At 45.8% G+C, this 20,481-nt stretch overlaps 1 protein-coding gene across 5 annotated transcripts in view; it reads right to left on the reverse strand.

The window, feature by feature from the left end:
* NSD3 (nuclear receptor binding SET domain protein 3) overlaps positions 1 to 20,481 on the reverse strand; it is a 300,258-nt gene that overhangs the window by 127,875 nt on the left and 151,902 nt on the right. For all 5 annotated transcript variants that reach the window (XM_063931538.1, XM_063931537.1, XM_063931536.1 and 2 more), the window contains exons 7-9: positions 11,455 to 11,555; positions 8,372 to 8,417; positions 7,785 to 7,915 (exon numbers count right to left, since the gene is read on the reverse strand). In XM_063931538.1, coding sequence (XP_063787608.1) covers positions 7,785 to 7,915; positions 8,372 to 8,417; positions 11,455 to 11,555 — 278 coding nt within the window. The remainder of the gene's footprint in view (positions 1 to 7,784; positions 7,916 to 8,371; positions 8,418 to 11,454; positions 11,556 to 20,481) is intronic.

Genomic DNA, 20,481 nt, shown 5'->3' on the forward strand with positions numbered 1-20,481 from the left:
ATCAAGATTGCCGACATTGCTCTTGCATTTCTTTCCGCCCAGAGGAGTCTCTTAGACACCTCTCGCATGCAGGCTCTGCTTTTTGTCCCTCCTTGCCGATTGATGTACGCCACTGCAGTTGGCGTTGTCCGACTGAACTTGGATCGCGTGATCCGTGAGCAGAGGAGAGTCCTAAAGCAGAGCATTGTAGATCACCCGAAGTTCCAGAATGTTGATCGGAAGGAGGGCTTGTGGGCCCTGGAACAGTGCCCCTTGGGTGACAGTACCCAATCCTCGCAGACTCGCATCTGTCGTGAGGAGGGTCCAATCCTGAATCCAGAAACTCCGGCCTTCCAGGAGATTGGAGGACTGCAGCCACCTCAGGAGGGAAATCCTGGCCTGAGGTGACAGCCTAATCATCCTGTGCAACTGTAGATGTGATCCGGACCACTTGCTCCGGAGATCCAATTGAAATGTTCTGGCATGGAACCTCCCATACTGTATGGCCTCGTAGCGTAGAAGGCGACCATCTTCCCAAACAATCTGATGCAAAGATAGATGGATGGATACACAAGCAGGTCGGAGCACCATGCGGACTATCTCCTGAAGTGTTCTCGCCTTGTCCTCTGTGAGGAACACCTTCTGGGCCACTGTATCCAGTAACATCTTCAAGAACAGGAGCCGCTGAGTTGGTTCCAGGTGGGACTTCTGTAGATTGAGAATCCACCCATGGCGTGACAGAAGTTGGATAGTGTGGTCGATATGGAGCAATAAAAGCTTCCTGGATCTTGCTTTTCTCAGAAGATCGTCCAGGTAAGGGACAACACTGACCCCCTGGACCCGGAGTTGGAACATCTTCTCTGCCATCACCTTCGTGAATACCTCGGAGCTGTGGACAGGCCAAAGGGTAGTGCATGGAACTGGTAGTGATCGTCCTGTAGGGCAAGCCTCAGATAAGCCTGATGTGGTGGCCAAATTGGAATATGAAGGTCGGTGTCCTTGATATCCAGGGAAACCAGGAACTCCTGTTCTTCCAGACCCGCAATCACTGCCCTCAGGGATTCCATTTTGAACTTGAAAACCTTTGGGTAAGGATTCCATGACTTAGATTCAAAATGGGCCGTACCGAGCCATCCGGCTTTGGAACCACAAACAGGTTGGAGTAATAACCCCTGCCTCGTTGTGGTATCGTTACTTGAACAATGACGTGGGACTGGACCAACTTTCGGATGTCCTATTGCACCGTACCTTGCGTATCCTCCCAAGTTGGTAAGCTTGATTTGAAAAATCGTTGGGGAGGAGCACCGTCCTCCAGCTTGTAGCCCTGAGAAATGAGGTTCCTTACCCAGGTATCCTGGCAGGAGCTTTCCCAGATGCGTCTGAAGTGATGCAGTCGGGCTCCCACCTCGAGATCACCCCGTGGTGGGTGGGCACAGTCTTGCTGAGGACTTAGTGGAAGCAGAACTGGTGCTCTGTTCCTGAGAACCAGTGGTTGCAGGTCTTTTTGACTTAACTCTGCCGCCTCTATTTGCACTGGAGGCACCTCTGGCCCTAGAACAAAATCTGTGAGACCGAAAGTACTGAACAGACGGCCCGGGTTAGGAACGCCTAGCCGGCAGGGCCCTAGAGGGGAGAAACGTGGATTTCCTTACAGAAACTTTGGAAATCCACGTATCCAACTCAACCCCAAAGAGCCATTCCCCCGCAAAGGGGAGGGATTCCACACTGCGCTTTGATTCTGCGTCCTCTCTTCACTGATGCAACCACAAAGCCCTGCGCGTCGACACTGCCATGGCAGAAGTCCTAGCCTTAATATTCCCCATCTACTTGACCGAGTCACACAGGATGCGTGTAGTGTCCTGAATGTGCTTGAGGAGAGTCACCTAATCGGAGTAGCCCACGTGTGAATGGCATGGGTCATCCAACAACCTGCTATGACCGGCCTCTGCGATATACATGCTGCCATGTAAATAGATTTGAGTGTAGTCTATCTGTCCCCAGGCCGCACCACCTCTTTGGACAGTCGAGAGACTGATACGTCAACCCTCGGGGGTTCTTTCCAGAATTTCCTACCTTCAGGAGCAAATGGGAAACTGCACAGAAACTTTTTTGACACTTGGAATTTTTTGTCTGGATTTTTCCAGGCCAACTTAAATAGGTCATCTAACACTGCAGAATCAGGAAAAGTGACATTTGGCTTGTTTTGTGTAAAGAAAAACGACTGCTGTGACACAGCGTCCTCTAGAGGGAGCTTTAACACGTCCCGTATAGCCAGAATGAGGGGTTCAATACCCTGAGCAGAATCAGGATCCCCACTAATGGGATCTAAGTCCTCCCCATCCTCCTGTATATCCTTCTCTGAATCAGAGAGTAGGATAGGTAAACCACGCTTTTGTGGACCTGCATGAGAGATGGAGGGCTGTGTAATATCTGCCCTAGCAGCTAAGTCTGCAACAGCTTTTTGTAGTAGCTGAGTTTTCTGAACATTAGCAGTAAGTTGTGATGACATATCAGACATCATAGTTTTAAGAGCCCCTAGCCAGGAGGGCTCTGGACCCACTCCCCCAGCCCCTTCACTGAGTTGTGAAGATTTGCTGCATTGTTCACATGAAGCGTTCAGCCATACTTTGAACCGCGGGGCCCCCGGCTTGTACTCACCAGAGACGTCACCTTCAGGCTAGTGTTAGGGGTGTGCAGCGCGCTGCGATCGCGACAGCCAAGGCACAGTGCCCCGCTGAACAAACAACCTCTCAGGACGGTGGTCCTGCAGCGGGGAAGCGGCTCTTTAAAAGAAATTGAAGAAAACTCTCTGGAGCTGCAGAGGTGTGCATCCTCTCCTGAGGGCACTTTTTTTCTAAACTGCCTGTGGGAGGGGCATAGAGTGGAAGAGTCCGCACACCCAGAGAAGAAATTTAAAGTGCACCGGCTCTTTTGGACCCCGTCTATACCCCATCGTACTAAGTCTCCCTAATATCCCTTATGGATGCTAGAGAAATTACATTTTTTGCATCTTTTCTTGTTTGATTTTTCTAAAAAAAGGATTTTAATACCTACCGGTAAATCATTTTCTCTTAGTCCGTAGAGGATGCTGGGGATGCTTCAAGAACCATGGGGTATAGACGGGATCCGCAGGAGACATGGGCACACTATAAGACTTTGAATGGGTGTGAACTGGCTCCTTCCTCTATGCCCCTCCTCCAGACTCCAGTTATAGGAACTGTGCCCAGGGAGACGGACATTTCGAGGAAAAGGATTTATTTAATTATTTTAAACTAAGGTGAGATACATACCAGCTCACACCACTAACACGCCGTACAACATGGCATTCAACAACAACGCATGCAACAGCATGACCAACAACAGTCACAGAGTGACTGAACTCAACGCAACATGAGCGTAACTATAACCAAACTGAAGACACAGCCTGCACTGGGACGGGCGCCCAGCATCCTCTACGGACTAAGAGAAAAGGATTTACCGGTAGGTATTAAAATCCTATTTTCTCATATGTCCTAGATTCTCTGGGGACGCTTCAAGAACCATGGGGTTTATACCAAAGCTCTAGAACGGGCGGGAGAGTGCGGATGACTCTGCAGCACCGATTGACCAAACAAGAGGTCCTCCTCAGCCAGGGTATCAAACTTGTAAAACTTCGCAAAGGTGTTTGAACCCGACCAAGTGGCAGCTCGGCAAAGTTGTAACGCCGAGACTCCCCGGGCAGCCGCCCAGGATGAGCCTACCTTTCTGGTAGAATGGGCTTTCACCAATTTCGGTAACGGCAATCCTGCCGTAGAATGAGCCTGCTGAATCGTATTACAAATCCAGCATGCTTAGAAGCAGGAGCCCCAATCTTGTTGGGAGCCCACAGGACAAACAGAGCCTCTGTTTTCGTAATCTGCGCAGTTCTGGCGACATAGATCTTCAAAGCTCTGACCACATCGAGAGACTTTGACTCCGCCAAGGCGTCAGTAGCCACTGGCACCACAATTGGCTGGTTAACATGAAATGATGAAACCATTTTTGGCAGAAATTGCTGACGAGTTCTATCAGCATGGAAAATCAAATAGGGGCTTATGTGAGACAAAGCCGCCAACTCAGACAGACGCCAAGGCCAACAACATGACCACTTTCCAAGTAAGGAATTTTAACTCAACCTTGCGCAAAGGTCCAAACCAATGTGATTGCAAGAATTGCAACACCACATTAAGGTCCCATGCTGCCACTGGGGGTACCAAGGGAGGTTGGATGTGCAGCACGCCTTTTACGAAGGTCTGAACTTCTGGAAGGGAGGACATTTCTTTTTTTAAAAAGATGGACATGGCCGAAATCTGTACTTTAATAGAGCCTAACTTTAGGCCCGCATCCACACCTGCTTGTAGGAAATGGAGCAAACGCCCCAGGTGAAATTCTTCCGTAGGAGCCTTCTTGGATTCACACCAAGACACATATTTTCTCCAAATACAGTGGTAATGCTTCGCCGTTACTACTTTCCTAGCCTGAAGAAGTGTAGGAATGACATCACTGGGAATACCCTTTCGGGCTAGGATTTGGCGTTCAACCGCCACGCCGTCAAACGCAGCCGGAGTATGTCCTGATACACGCACGGCCCCTGTTGTAACAGGTCCTCCCAAAGAGGGAGAGGCCAGGGAACTTCTATGAGAAACTCCTGAAGATCTGGATACCAGGCCCTTTTTGGCCAATCTGGAACAATGAGGATCGCCTGAACCCTTGTTCTTCTTATAATTTTTATCACCTTTGGAACGAGTGGAAGTGGAGGGAACACATAGACCGACTGAAACACCCACGGTGTCACTAGGGCGTCCACCGCTATCGCCTGAGGGTTCCTTAACCTGGAACAATATCTCTGAAGTTTCTTGTTGAGACGGGACACCATCATGTCCACTTGAGGAACTCCCCAACGACTTGTTACTTCTGCAAAGACCTCTTGATGAAGACCCCACTCTCCGGGATGGAGATCGTGTCTGCTGAGGAAGTCTGCTTCCCAGTTGTCAACTCCTGGAATGAAGACCGCTGACAGAGCGCTGGCATGTCTTTCCGCCCAGCGAAGAATCTTTGTGGCCTCGGCCATCGCCGCTCTGCTGTTTGTTCCGCCTTGGTGGTTTATGTACGCCACTGCTGTCACGTTGTCTGACTGAATCAAGACCGGCAGACCACGAAGAAGATGTTCTGCTTGCAGTATGCGGTTGTGGATGGCTCTTAATTCCAGAATGTTTATGTGTAGACAAGCTTCCTGGCTTGACCACTTTCCCTGAAAGTTTCTTAACTGTGTGCCAGGTTCCACTGAAAAACCCTGGCATGGAACCTGCCATACGGAATGGCCTCGTAGGCCGCCACCATCTTCCCCAGCAACCGAGTGCAATGAAGAACTGACACCTTTGCCGGTTTCAGAATCTGTTTTACCATGTTCTGTATTTCCAGAGCTTTTTCCACTGGAAGAAAAACTCTGCAATTCTGTATCCAGAATCATACCCAGGAATGACAGCCGTGTCGTTGGATCCAACTGTGATTTTGGCAAATTTAGGAGCCAACCATGATGTTTCAGAATCGTCAGTGAAAGAGCAACATTCTTCAACAATTGCTCTTTGGACCCCGCCTTTATGAGGAGATCTTCCAAGTACGGGATAATTGTGATTCCCTGCTTGCGCAGGAGATCCATCAATCCCGCCATTACTTTGGTGAAAATCCTCGGAGCCGTGGACAGACCAAACGGCAACGTCTGAAATTGGCAATGACAATCCTGCACAGCAAATCTCAGGTAAGCCTGTTGTGGAGGATATATGGGGACATGTAAGTAGGCATCTTTTATGTCGACCGACACCATAAAATCCCCTTCGTCCAGACTGGAGATCACTGCTCGTAGAGACTCCATCTTGAGGGATTTTAGGTTTAGAATCGGTCTGACTGAGCCATCCGGCTTTGGGACCACGAACAGGCTCAAATAAAAACCTTCCCCCTATTGAGACGGGGGTACCGTGACAATCACTTGATTTTGACACAACTTTAGTTATCGTAGCGCTTTCCCTTTCTGGAAGAGAAGCTGGCAAGGCCGATTTGAAAAATCGTTGAGGGGGCACGTCTTGAAACTCTAACTTGTACCCTTGGGTTACTATGTCTACTATCCAAGGATCCAGGTCCGAGTGCACCCAGACCTGACTGAAGAGTTTGAGATGTGCCCCCACTGGAGTGGACTCCCGCAGAGGAGCCCCAGCTCATGCAGTGGATTTAGGTAGAAGCCAGAGAGGACTTCTGCTCCTGGGAACTTGCCACAGCCTGTGACCGTTTTCCCCGTCCTCTCGCCCTCGCAGCAAGGAAAGAGGACCCACGTCCTTTTTTGAATTTATTGGGCCGAAAGGACTGCATCTGATAGTGAGGCGATTTCTTCTGCTGTGCAGGGACATAAGGTAAAAATGAAGACTTACCCGCGGTAGCCGTAGACACCAGGTCAGTGAGGCAGTCGCCAAACAAGACCCTACCATTTAACGGAAGAGACTCCATCGCCTTCTTAGAGTCAGCATCAGCATTCCATTGATGTATGCACAACGCACTCCTTGCTGAGACCGCCATGGCATTGGCCCTTGAACCCAAAAGGCCAATATCCCTTACAGCTTCTTTTAAATATGCTGCAGCGTCCCTGATGTGACCCAGAGTCAAAAGCACACTATCCCTGTCTAGGGAATCTACCTCAGATGACAAGTTATCTGCCCACCGTTCAATAGCGCTACTCACCCATGCCGCAGCAACGGCAGGCCTGAGTAGCGACCCCGTAGTGACATAAATAGATTTCAGTGTACTTTCCTGCTTACGATCCACAGGATCCTTTAGGGCTGCCGTGTCAGGAGACGGAAGCGCCACCTTTTTGGATAGACGCGATAAAGCTTTGTCTACCGTGGGGATTGACTCCCACCTTTCCCTGTCCCCAGAAGGGAACGGATATGCCACTGGAATTCTTTCGGGAACATGTATCCTTTTGTCAGGATTTTCCCAAGCTTTTTCAAAAAGTGCGTTCAGCTCATGAGAGGGAGGAAACGTTACCTCAGGTTTCTTTCCTGTATACATACAGACCCTAGTATCAGGAACAGCGGGTTCCACAGTGATATGTTAAACATCTTTTATTGCCACAATCATGTACTGAATACTCTTAGCCAGTTTTGGATGTAAACTGGCATCACTATAGTCGACACTGGAATCAGAGTCTGTGTCGGTATCTGTATCTGCTATCTGGGTAAATGGCCGTTTCTGTGACCCCGAAGCAGCCTGGGCCTATGACAAAGCATCTTCCATGGATTTCCTCCATGTCTGGTTCTTAGACTCAGATGTATCAAATCTATTAGCTAACTTAGTCACACTTGAGTTTAAAACACTTAACATATTCACCCAATCATCTGTCGGCGGTGCCGACACTGCTACTCTCACAGAATTGTCTGTCCCCACTCCAGCATCCTCCTGGGAAGAGCATTCAGCCTCAGACATGTCGACACACACACACACACACACACGTACCGACACAACCACACTGGGGCTATAGGAGACAGACCCACACTAAAGCCTGCCAGAGAGACACAGAGAGAGTTCTGCCAGCTCACACCCAGCGCCTATCCCGGTACTGAGGTCAGTAACAAGACTGCCCAGACCTGCTAGCGCTTTTTTTCTATAAAATAAATAACCACATTTTCAGTCCCGTCTATACCCCATGGTTCTTGAAGCATCCCCAGCATCCTCTAGGATGTATGAGAAATAAATAGTATTCGGCATGATTCTGAGAAACAAGCAGAAGCAAATCTCACCTGTGCATCATTCAGGCCACGGGAGTCAGAGTCTGACGCATCGCGGTAGGAGGAGTTTGCAAGTTCCAAGTCAGTAGAGGCCCGGCTTCTCTTCTTTAGCGGCTTGCATGCATCGGAGATCTCACTGGCCCCTTGAAACAAAGAATGTAAGGAGTCACTAATGAGCCACAGGGTAAACGCAATCCATTCCAATTATAGAGAATGCACATGTGAGGTAAGTCTAGTTAAGTGGTTATTTCATGTAATATAAACCTGTGAAGTCAAACAGGTCAGGTGTTTTTGCTGGCTTGCCTGTTCTGTCCTCTGATAATATGACTTATTAGTGACTATGTAATTGTTGATCAAATAAATCTGGTAAGGTAGGGAGATGAACTCTAAAATGTGAGCTTATCGGTGTGATATAAATTTTAAAAAAGCAGATATACTTTTGGAGAGTGATAAAGACAGATAAATGACCAACCAATTAACCTTTCACTTTTCAAACAAAGGCTGTTACATGACAGTTAGGAACTGATTGGCTGGAACTGTCTCTCTCTCCAAGGCTTAGTACATCTGCCCCATAGTGTTCTATTTTGAACCATACTCACCCTTTTGCAATCCTGTCTGTATTGATGTTAGGGGAGTGACATCCACCTGATCATGCCAAAACAAAATAAATCTGAGATCATTTAATACGTTTATACAATGATAAAGTCAAAACATCCTCTGAAACAATACAAATCTGCCACCTGCCCTAGCAAGCCACTTGGAAAAAAATTATGTTCCCTATATCAACCATAAATTTTAAGTAGAAGTCACTCTAGGTGCAGGGTGCTGACCAGTGAGAAGGGCATATTTACATTTCCAAGGACATTTTAGACCTGCTGTATTGCTACAGCGGGTTGGGTATGAAATGCTGATTGTTGGGATGTTGGCAGTCACATGACCGACTGCGGCATCCCGACACTGGACGGGGGTAGGTATTTTACCCCTCTCCCCGCCGGGGGTGTCAACTACAGCTAAACGCCCCCATTGCCTAGCTGTAACCCCCCCCCCCAAGTACATAACCCTAACCCCCACCAATACTCACCTTCGGGACGTCTGCCGTTGGTGTTCCGGCACAGGTCTCCTGAGGGGTGTCGGGATTACGGCGTTGGTCACATGACCGCCGGCATCCTACAGCTACTGTAGCAATACATTAAGTCAACAATTTTGCCCTTCAAAATTTAAATATGCCCTCCCCTCGCTGGTCAGGCATGCTGGGAAGTGTAGTTATACAGCAGCTGGAGTGCCACACATTGCCTATCCCTGTTCTAATAGATGTTGTTTCTACTCTCAACAACCATGCGCTTTTCTAGCAGCTGAGGAAGGAAATGCAGAGAGGTGGCGGGTTGGTTGCAGGGAGGGAGCCAGATGCAGGTAACTAATGAAGACACCTGCTGATCTATTCAAGCAAAATGGATAACTTTATATGTTACAATTTTGAGTCAAGAAAAACTAGCATAAATCTCAGAAAATTCCCCAAAATGTATTGCTCCCCTAGTCGTTTATCATTCTTGTTTCGCACGTTTCTATCCCAGAATCGAATCAGAGACTGAAATGGTATCTCCCTGCCTATATTACTAACTAGTCCAATGCGTACTGGTAGTACCTAGCAGCAGCTAGTTCATGAGGATGACACAATAGAACAGTAATGTTTTGTAAGCTATAACTGATTCAGCTACCTCATGAAAGATACTTGAAAAACAGAAGGAAACCCCTTTAGACATCACTGAGGTTCCCTGTGATAATGTGGACGCTGCTTGTACACATCTTTGAGCTGCAATTGGGTAGTGGAGATTGGATGTGGATTAAAAGATCAACAGCATATAGACAGTCAATAGGCTGACAGGGTCAAACTATCGACATGCAAATGGTCGATACAGGAAAGATCGAAATTTTTTATTTTACTTTAACGCTAATCCTAACACCTCCCCCTGGGTGCCTAACCTTAATCGTCCCCTCCTACAGACTAACCCTATCCCTCCATGTGCCCAACCTTAACCGTCCCCTCCGGCAGCCTAGTCCTAACAATCATAAAAAATCATATGACTACCTTTTATGTGCTGACTATTTCTATATCAACCTTTTGACCCTAAGTACATGTCAACCATTTAGGTCTCAAGTAATCAGTGACTACTAACTGGTGATGACCTTCTGACTATCTATTTACTATCCATCTTCCATCCGGACGCCATGGAGATCATGTAGGAGTGCAATTATATTTTTATAAAGATGCTTGAAAAGTCTGCATGTGTTTAGGCACAGCCAGATTATATGTATAAGAATCACACGGTAATACGATGAGCATAATTAAGACCTGATCGTAGCAGCAAATTTGTTAGCAGATGAGCAAAACCATGTGCACTGCAGGGGGGGAAGGGGGCAGATATAACATGTCCAGAGAGTGTTAGGTTTGGGAGGGGTGTGTCCAAACTGAAATCTAAATTGCAGTGTAAAAATAAAGCAGTCAGAATTTTGCCCTGCACAGAAACGATATAACCCACCCAAATCTAACTCTCTCTGCACATGTTATATCTGACCAACCTGCAGTGCACATGGGGGGGTCATTCAGAGTTGTTCGCTCGTTGCCGATTTTCGCTATGCTGCGATTTGTTGCAAAATGCGCATGCGCAAGGCACGCAGGGCGCATGCGCTTAGTTATTAAACGAAAAACTTAGTAGTTTTGCTGTGGATCCTGCGGCGCTTTTCCGTCGCACTGCTGATCGGTGAATGATTGACAGGAAAGGGGCGTTTCTGGGTGGTAACTCAGAGTTTTCCGGGAGTGTGCTAAAAAACGCAGGCGTGTCAGGAAAAAACGCGGGAGTGTGTGGAGAAACGGGGGAGTGGCTGGCCGAACGCAGGGCGTGTTTGTGACGTCAAACCGGGAACTAAACGGACTGAGCTGATCCCAATCTGTGAGTAGGTCTGGAGCTACTCAGATACTGCAAAGAATTATTTAGTAGCAATTTTGCTAATCTTTCGTTTGCTATTCTGCTAAACTAAGATACACTCCCAGAGGGCGGCGGACTAGCGTGTGCAATGCTGCTAAAAGCAGCTACCGAGCGAACAACTCGGAATGAGGGCCATGGTTTTGCCCATCTGCTAACAAATTTGCTTCTACGATCAGGTCTGAATTAGGCCCCATGTTAAACTGCATAGCGGAAGATTGAATATGTCTTTGTATGAGGGTAACAGTACTGCAGCAATAGTTTACTTCCAACCATCCTGGAAACTCGGTTTCCAGACAACAGATCAGTACTTCTGCTTCAATAAGCGCGTGTATGTATGTGTACATTCTGAAGCACACCCTTATCACACTGATCACCAACAATGTCCCAGGAATTTTGGGGGGAACACAAATTGAGATGATATAGGATATATATATATATATATATATATATATATATATATATAAAAATGGTTTACTAGGATATAAATATAATAAATAACATCTGTTTACATACATGTAATCCACTTTGGTTTTCAAAACACCCAGGTAGTTGTAATGCTTATGTTTAATGATATTTTAACATTAGTGTGTCACAAAAGTGATTAATCATGCGCCAGATGCTTTATCACCACAAAGCTTGGGCACTGCTGTCTTGGCAACTTGCTGGTAACTGGCAGCCCAATATTCCATAAAACCCACCTGCTCTTTCTTCACCTTCTTCTTTGGCACTGAGTCCAGGGACTTCTCAGATTCCGAGCGAGTCCGATTAGACCTTCTCTGGTGTTTCTTCTCTGAGGTTCCTGATGAAGAGAAACTGTGTTGTGCATTAATCCGTTATTGGGTCAGTCCCTCCTAGGACTACAATGACCCACCTCTGGTAGTGATGACCAACAAATTTTATATGATTCTCAGTCTGCCCCTTTCCAAAAGAATTATGCCAAAAACCACTAATGTTCATAAAGCCACCGATGCCCAGAGCACGCACAAGGGGGACTATTACAAGATGAGAATTAAAATCTTGATTGTTTTAAACTGTATTAACGGGTCTGGGACTCCAGGTCGACAACAAAAAGGTCGACACACCTTAGGTCGACGCCAATTGGTCGACACACCTTAGGTCGACATGTGCAAAAGGTCGACATGGGCAAAAGGTCGACATGGGCAAAAGGTCGACAGGAACAAGGTCGACATGGAAAAAGGTCGACATGAGTTTTTTATGTATTTTTGGTGTCGTTTTTTTCGTAGAGTGACCGGGAACCCCAATTAATGCACCGCGTTCGCTCACCATGCTTCGGGCATGGTGCCTTCGCTCCGCTCCGCTCAGATTACCGTTCCAATCGTAGTCCACGTGGATCGTTAAGTATGAAAAGGTTCCAAAAAAGAAAATTTTTTTGAAAAACCTCATGTCGACCTTTTGTCCATGTCGACCTAAGGTGTGTCGACCAATTAGCGTCGACCTAAGGTGTGTCAACCTTTTTGTTGTCGACCTGGAGTCCGGATACCGTATTAACAACCAAACAAAAATGAAAATACAAACACATACCCTTATAGGTATTCTATTCACGCATTAACTGTGAGAGATTAGTAAGTACGTATTATTAAATAAAATGATTGCATTTATCTTCTTCTGCATCAGTATTTCAGATGCGTTTGAGATGATCACTGGGGTTTCATTTCAAATCAATAGAACATTTTTGACACTTAAACTAAACGTTATAATTTCCTGTTTAAAATACAGAAAACCAGGAACAAATTATCTTCTCTGTCCGGGGGATTTTTATAGCCACATTTAAATAAACCTAAGAATAAAATATAATGTAAAACAAAGGAATATAAAATAACTCTGAATATAGATTGCAAAAGAAAATACTAAGATAATAGATCCAAGTTACTTCATATGAAAATATAGTCAACACTAATATTGTATAGAAAATATAATGAAGACTATAGCTGGGTACACATTGGATGACTTTTTGAACGATATGGGCGATTCTGACATTTCTGTACAATATGTCGTTCATATCGTCCAGTGTGTTTGCATTATGTCGTCAACAATGCTCGCTCCCACAGGTCGCTAATGAGGTCCTCTGTCGTCCCTACATGCAGGTTAGTTTCGCCAATGTCGTTGACAAAATGGTGCATATTGCCCAGTGTGTGTGCTATGAATGACGAACGATAGGTTAAATTAGGCTAACAACCAACAATTTGGTATTGTCGGACGACTCCTGTACACCATTTGGTCATTTGTAAAATTGCTTAGTGTGTACGGACTATTGTCAGGGACTCCGGGAAGTTGGAAGGGAAATCGTCCGCCGATATCGTTCATGGTGCATGTCATCCACTGTGTACCCAGCTTAAGGAACTTTTCAAACATATGAAAGAAAAATAATCTCTCAATTTTAGTGACTAATCGCACATATTTGGCTTTAATATCCCTTTATGGGGTTGCGCACACATATTCGTTATGACACCTGTTCTACCAATGTACTCTTAAATATGTAATAGTGCATTTAAGAAGTTTCATGTGCAATACCAGTACTACAGTGTATACTGATGAAAGCTCAAAGCATGAAAAGTGCATGGCGTTTTATTACAAAACACATTTCTAAATTGCTTGGAAATCACGAATGTGTTAGCTTGTTTTTTTCCAATGATCGACTGGGTGAATGAGTCCTAAAGTGGATGGATTCACAATGTCTTGTAGTCAGTGTCCTAACTTCTAAGTGCCTTTCTTATGTGTTTGACATTATCTGTTATGCAGACCGTCTGTTAGAAACGTACTCTAACCCCAGTATTAGCATTAAAAGCTAGATTGCATGAGACGCAATATTAACAGGAATAGAGCCTAAATGTTCTGTACGTCACGTGATGATAAATGTTTTAGCGATCAAGTCAACTTTCCCAGAAGTCTGAAGGGAGGATCTAATTCATGGAGCACATGACTCAAGTAAATCATATCCTTAGTGATAAGCGCAGACCTCAATTAACCTTTGTCTACATGAGAACAATCACTATTTTCTTCTGAAAATACATCTCATAATCAGGACAGCCCGAAGTCCAGGAAGTAATTGGGAGCACACTGATACATATGCATCTACACCTGGCCTGAAAAATCTGGAGAGGGAGCAAACACACACTTCATTCTCAGCTCTTATTACACAGCATTTTTTTATTTTTTATTTTCCATTCTAAGTATCAACTTAAACGTAGATGATGATGTAGATTACACTCGGCTGTCGTCTCTCCTAGCGATGGGTTGCAGTCACGCCCTCGCCTTTATCTTACAGAAAGCAGAAAGGCACAGGAGCACAGCGTGTAGGAGGGAGGAGGAGGGAAAGGGGGGGGGGGGGGGTTAAGGTGCCTGGTAGCAAGTCTACCAACAGCTGTTCAACTCATACAGAGACGGGTAACAGTTACTGGGGGCACTCCATAAGAGCAGCATCAACGCAGGTGCGTTTAACAGGAAATTAAAACACTGCATAATATTTAGAAAATATAGTGCATCCGGAAAGCATTCACATCGCTTCACTTTTTCCACATTTTGTTATTTTACAGCCTTATTCCAAAATGGAATACATTTATTTTTGTCCTCAAAATTCTACACACGATACCCCATAATGGCAACGTCACAAAAGTTTGAGATTTTTGCAAATTTATTAAAAAAAAAAAAAAAAAACTAAGAAATCACTTGTATATAAGTATTCACAGCCTTTGCCATGAAGCTCAAAATTTAGCTCCGATGCATCCTGTTTCCACTGATCATCTTTGAGATGTTCCTACAGCTTAATTGGAGTCCACATGTGGTAAATTCAGTAAATTGTGACATGATTTGGAAAGGCACACACCTGTCTATAAGGTCCCATACTTGACAGTCCATGTCTGAGCACAAACCAAGCATGAAGTCAAAGGAATTGTCTGTAGTCCTCCGAGACAGGATTGTCTGAGGCACAAATCTTGGGAAGGGTATAGAGAAATAATAGTTATGGTAGACTTACCGTTGATAACTCTATTTCTCCTAAGTCCACAGTATAAACATTGGGATATGAGGTAGCTACAGTGGATTCGCACCAACGATCAAAGCTTTCGGCCTCCCAGAATGCACCGGGCCCGTCTCCTATATCCCCACCTCCTGGCTCAGGCAATTCAGTTGTTTTCCAAAGTTCAAGGCAGAAGCATCATAGAGAGCCCTAATCAGGCGAGAAGAACATACATACACACCCTTCCGCAGAAGGAAGAGGTTAGTGAGTGAAAGGATCCTCAAATAAGGTGTGTCAGGGTGGGATCCCTGTGAATAATGTGGACTTAGGAGAAATAGTTATCAACGGTAAGTCTACCATAACTTATTTCTCCTGCAGGGTCCACAGGTTATTCACAGGATAAACATTTGGATGTCCCAGAGCAAGTTTAGTGGTGGGGACGCTCCTGATTGGACAGGAGAATCCTTCGACCGAATTCAGCGTCCTGAGAGGCAAAGGTATCAAAGGCATAATGTCTAATGAATGTGTTAATGGAAGACCATGTGGCTGCCTTACATATCCGTTCAGCTGAAGCACCACGTTGTGCTGCCCGTGAAGGACCTACCTTATGAGTAGAGTGAGCAGAGACATTAGCCAGAATCGGGAGATCAGCTTGAGAATGTTTCTGAAATCATCATCCGAAGCCACCTCGCCAGTGTCTGCTTGTCAGCAGGCCATCCTCTCTTGTGAAATCCGTAGAGAACAAAGAGAGAGTCTGTTTTTCTGATGGCACTGGTACGATCCACGTAGATCCTTAACCACTTAACTGACTATTTATTTCGCAAAAAAACGCTCCAAAAATGTTGGGGTTTTTTATGAGTGAATTAGGTGAAGAACATGAATTTAACCCTATCCCAAATGATTTTAGTTAAAAAAAAGGAAAAAAAATATTTTTTTGAATTTTTTTAAAAAATGTTTCCCCCCCAAACATCAAAACATTGATCGGGAACATTGCGGCTTTCATTTTGAAAGTCGAGACAGCCTCGAGGTATGCAGGGGGGGTCTGGGGGCAGCCAGGGAGGGTTTATTTACACTCCCCAGCGGCTGCCATTGTCTGCAGCCGCTGGAGGGGACAGATCCTGCCGTGCTAACCGATCAGCAGTGATCGGCAGCACGGCAGACACGGGGAGAGTGCAGAGAGGCAGAGGGACCTTCCGGTCCCTCTGACAGCAGCAGCGGAGGGACGTTTCTCTTCCCTGCTGCTGCTAACACTCCCTATCTGACTGGTCGCATCCCGTGCGACCAGGTCAGATAGAGCACTTGCAGGCATGGTCGCATCTGATGCGACCATGCCAGGCAAGTGGTTAAAGCACGGACTACGTCCAATGATGCATCTCCCATAGAAAGGTTAGGCTCTTGGAAGGCCGGGACTACAATTCCTTCGTTAAGGTGGAATTTAGATAACACTTTAGGAAGATACCCAGAACTGCTCTATCTGGATGAAAAATCAGAAAAGGAGGGCGACATATTAATGCCCTTAAATCTGAAACTCTTTTAGCTGAAGCAAAAGCCAGCAGAGAACTTTAGCTGTCAGCAATTTAAGGTCCACTTGCTTTAGTGGTTCAAACGGAGCAACTTGAAGCGCCTTTAGGACTAAATTTAAATCCCAAGGCACTGCAGGAGGAATAAAATGAGGTTGGATGTGAAGCATTCCCTGAAAGAAAGTGCGAACATCCTGTAGGTTAGCAATTTTCTTTTGAAACCATACAGTCAATGCTGACAACTGCACTCTCAAGGAAGACACCCGTAGACCTGCCTGAAGGAATGCTAGGACTCTGGAAACTCTGAAAGACCTACGCTCAAATTTCCAGTCACCGGACCATTGAATATAGGCTTGCCATATTTGGTGATAAAGGCGAGCTGAGGATAGTCTCCTTGCTCTGAGCATTGTTTGAATTACCTGTTGTGAGAATCCTCTTGCTTTCAGGATGGAAGTCTCAAGAGCCACGCCGTCAAAGACAGTTGATCCAGATGCTTGTAATAGCAAAGACCCTGGGACAGTAGATCTGGACATTGAGGGAGTAGGAATGGAGCCTCCATTGACAGCCTCTGCAGATCTGTGTACCAATGTCTTCTGGGCCAAGCCGGAGCTATTAGTATCACGGCACCCTTTCCTTGTTTTACCTCTCTCATCACCATGGGTAACAGGGCGATCGGTGGAATCACATATGCCAGACAAAAGTCCCATCTCACTGACAGGGCATCCACAAAGGTCGCTCTGGGGTCCTTTGTTCTTGACCTGTATGTGGGAACTTTGTTGTTCTGACGGGACGCCATGAGATCTATCTCCGGTAACCCCCACTTGTTTACCAGAGCCTGGAAGACTCGGGGTATAAAGCCCATTCGTTTGCATGAATGGCGTTTCGAATGAGAAAATCTGTTTCCCAATTTAGGATTCCTGGAATGAATACTGCGGACAAGGCTGGATGATGAAGCTCTGACCACCTTAACGTGCGGCTCACCTCCTTCATTGCCTTTTGGCTGCCAGTTCCTCCCTGATTATTGATGTAAGCTACTGCCATTGCATTGTCCAAGCGAATTTGAACTGGTTTACCCTGGAGGATGTCCTTTGCATGAATAAGTGTAACCCGAAGTGTGGCCCGAAGTTCCAATATATTTATTGGCAGGCAACTTTCTTCCTTGGTCCACTGCCCCTGGAAGCAACTTCTTCCTGACATTGCTCCCCAGCTCTGAAGACTGGCATCCGTTGTCATAATTTCCCAATCTGGTATCCAAAAAGGTCTCCCTTTGTCCAGATGGGATGTCTGTAGCTACCAGGCTAATGACCTCCTTACTTCCAGAGTAAGGACCATAGGCTGTGTTTTCATTGTCTGATGTAACCCATTCCATCTGGAAAGGATCAGACATTGCAGAGGCCTCGAATGGAAAAAAGCATACTCCACCATGTCGAATGTCGACACCATGGATCCCAACACTCGCACTGCTGAATGAATGGATACCCTTTGACTGTGTAGCAGCTCCTGGATCCTCGACTGAATTTTGGATATTTTGTTCAGAGGTAAAATTACTCTCTGAAGACTCGAATCTAACACAGCCCCCAAGTGAGTCATCTGTTGTGACGGAACCAGGGATGACTGACCAATTTATGAGCCAACCGTGTCTCTGTAAACAAGCTATTGTCTGTTGCAGAGGACACTGAAGCAATTCCTGAGACTGTGCAAGGATTAATAAGTCGTTGAGGTATGGAAAAATTCTTATCCCCTGCCGACGAAGATAAGCTGCCATAACCACCATAATTTTGGTGAACACTCTGGGTGGCCAGTCCAAATGGTATGGCCTGAAACTGAAAGTGTTGCTGGAGGATAGTAAACCTGAGATAGCACTGATGGGACAGTGCTACAGGTACATGCAGATAAGCATCCTGGATATCCAGGGATACCATAAAATCCTCTGGCTCCATGGCCAAAATAATGGAACGTAAAGTCTCCATATGAAAACGGGGCACTCAAATGTACTTTTTCAGCAGCTTTGGAACCAAAAACAGGTTGTAATTAAAAACTTGTCCTCATTGCGCAGGAGGAACTGGAATGATCACTCCTGACTGAAGCAACTTCTGAACTGCCTCTTGCAAAGCCTTGGCCTTCGTTTCCACTGAAGATGGGCTGGTACAAAAAAAAACCTTTGAGGGGGGTGATTCTTGAAGGCAAACGCGTAACAGTGAGATACCGTCTCTTGCACCCAGGCATCCGTGGTGGACTGCTGCCAGATCTGTGCAAAATGAAGACGTCGGCCTCCCACCCTGGGATCCCCCAGGTGGAGGCCCGCTCCATTAGGCTGATGGCTTATCTTCTGATTTGGAAGCCGGCCCTCTTGTAGCCCAATGCTTTTTAGACTTACCAGACTTGTCAGATTTGTCAGATTGAGACGGTTTGCCATAACCCGAAAAGCTGCAAATCTAGGTTTGGATTTGTATGTGGAAGGAAACTTCACTTTCTTGGAATCTGCTTCTGATTCAAAAAAACGGTTTAATTCTTTACCAAAAAGAATATCTCCAGTAAAAGTCAAAGACTCTAGAACAGCCGTGGCCAACCTGTGGCTCTTGAGCCGCATGCGGCTCTTTCTTTATTCAAATGTGGCTCCCGACGCTCAGTCACCTGACCACAACAGATCCTGGAAACTGGTGCACTCACACCAGACACAAAGCAGCACTACGGGGACTGAGAATTGAGGGAGCCAGATACTGGGCTGTATTGACATATGAGGGTGGGCTGGAGTGACACAAGGGGGAGCTGGCTGTAGTGACACAGAAGAATCCTGGTAGGAGCGACATAATGGGGGAGCTGCCTGGAGTGATACAGGAGGGTGCTGGCTGGAGTGACACAATGGCGAGCTGGCTGGAGTGATACAGGAGGGTGCTGGCTGGAGTGACACATGGGGGAGCTGCCTGGAGTGATACAGGAGGGTGCTGGCTGGAGTGACACAATGGGGAGCTGGCTGGAGTGATACAGGAGGGTGCTGGCTGGAGTGACACATGGGGGAGCTGGCTGGAGTGACACATGGAGGAGCTGAAGTGTATTATGTCAATATGGCTTTTTCAATATATTTTATGTGGGTCTGGATTTTTTTATTATTTTATGTGGAAGTGTCTTTTTCAATGTATTTTATGTTGATTCTGGCTTTAAAATGTATTTTATGTGGATCTGGCATTTTCATTGTCTTTTATACCAGGGGTGTGGCCTAGCAGGCACAAGGCCACACCCCATTTTTGCACATGCACCTTCGGCTTGATGTCGGCTCTTTGACGTACCTAACAAGATTTTTTGGCTCTTTGTCTCTGACTGGTTGGCCACCCCTGGTGTAGACTGTGGAGATGTTTATTTCATGTCTATGGGATTTACTTGCCACTGGCCTATCAGCCTATTTTTGTTGAGAGGCTGTAGATTACTGTACTGGAAGTGGTAAACCACATGGGGAATGTTATATGTAAAGGTTAATATTGTAACCTAACCCTGGTATAGGAACTGGCATTATCAGCTCAGCTATACTGGATAATGTCTGTGCAAAAGTACTGTGCAAAAGTAGCCCATGGGGGTTCAACTTGAACCTGTGTCTGCCACGGATTATTCAGGAGGCTTTGGTGAAAGCTAAAACAGTTCACACATAATCCATTTTAAACAAGATCCTGAGAGGTTAACCCAGCTTTGCAAAACAAACATGAAATAAGTGTTTCTGTTGCTGTGGCGAGTGTATACTCCTCACCCTTGCCTCTCTTAGACATGATTAATCACACACCTGTACAGTGTTAACTACACAATTTGTGACTGCAATCACTTTAAGATTTGTTAAAGTGACATACAAGCAGATCCCTCCCGGCTTTGCACCAGCATTGAGGATCGGAATACACAGAAACTGACAGAATATAGTAAAGTCAGCAATCACACTAGCAATCAGCCACAGGTTATACATTAGTATAATAAGCAATATGAGCACAATCAACTACAGATACATTTCAAGTATGTAGGAGAAACATATTACTGCATTACCTTATATAGGACTTTAACGTATTCAGTCGCACAGTGAAAGAAACAGCAGCAATAGTTTACAGACTCGTATGCATCAGGCACTTATCCAACTATTTGTACTCATAGGTAGATAGAGACTTAGTGCTGGATCACCCAGCTCAGGAGAGTGAGACACAGGGAGACTTCGAGGATCCCCGCTTCAAGGATCGAGCAATACCTTAGTGAAC

This window comes from Pseudophryne corroboree, chromosome 6, assembly GCF_028390025.1.
Source record: "Pseudophryne corroboree isolate aPseCor3 chromosome 6, aPseCor3.hap2, whole genome shotgun sequence".
Lineage (NCBI taxonomy): Eukaryota > Metazoa > Chordata > Amphibia > Anura > Myobatrachidae > Pseudophryne > Pseudophryne corroboree.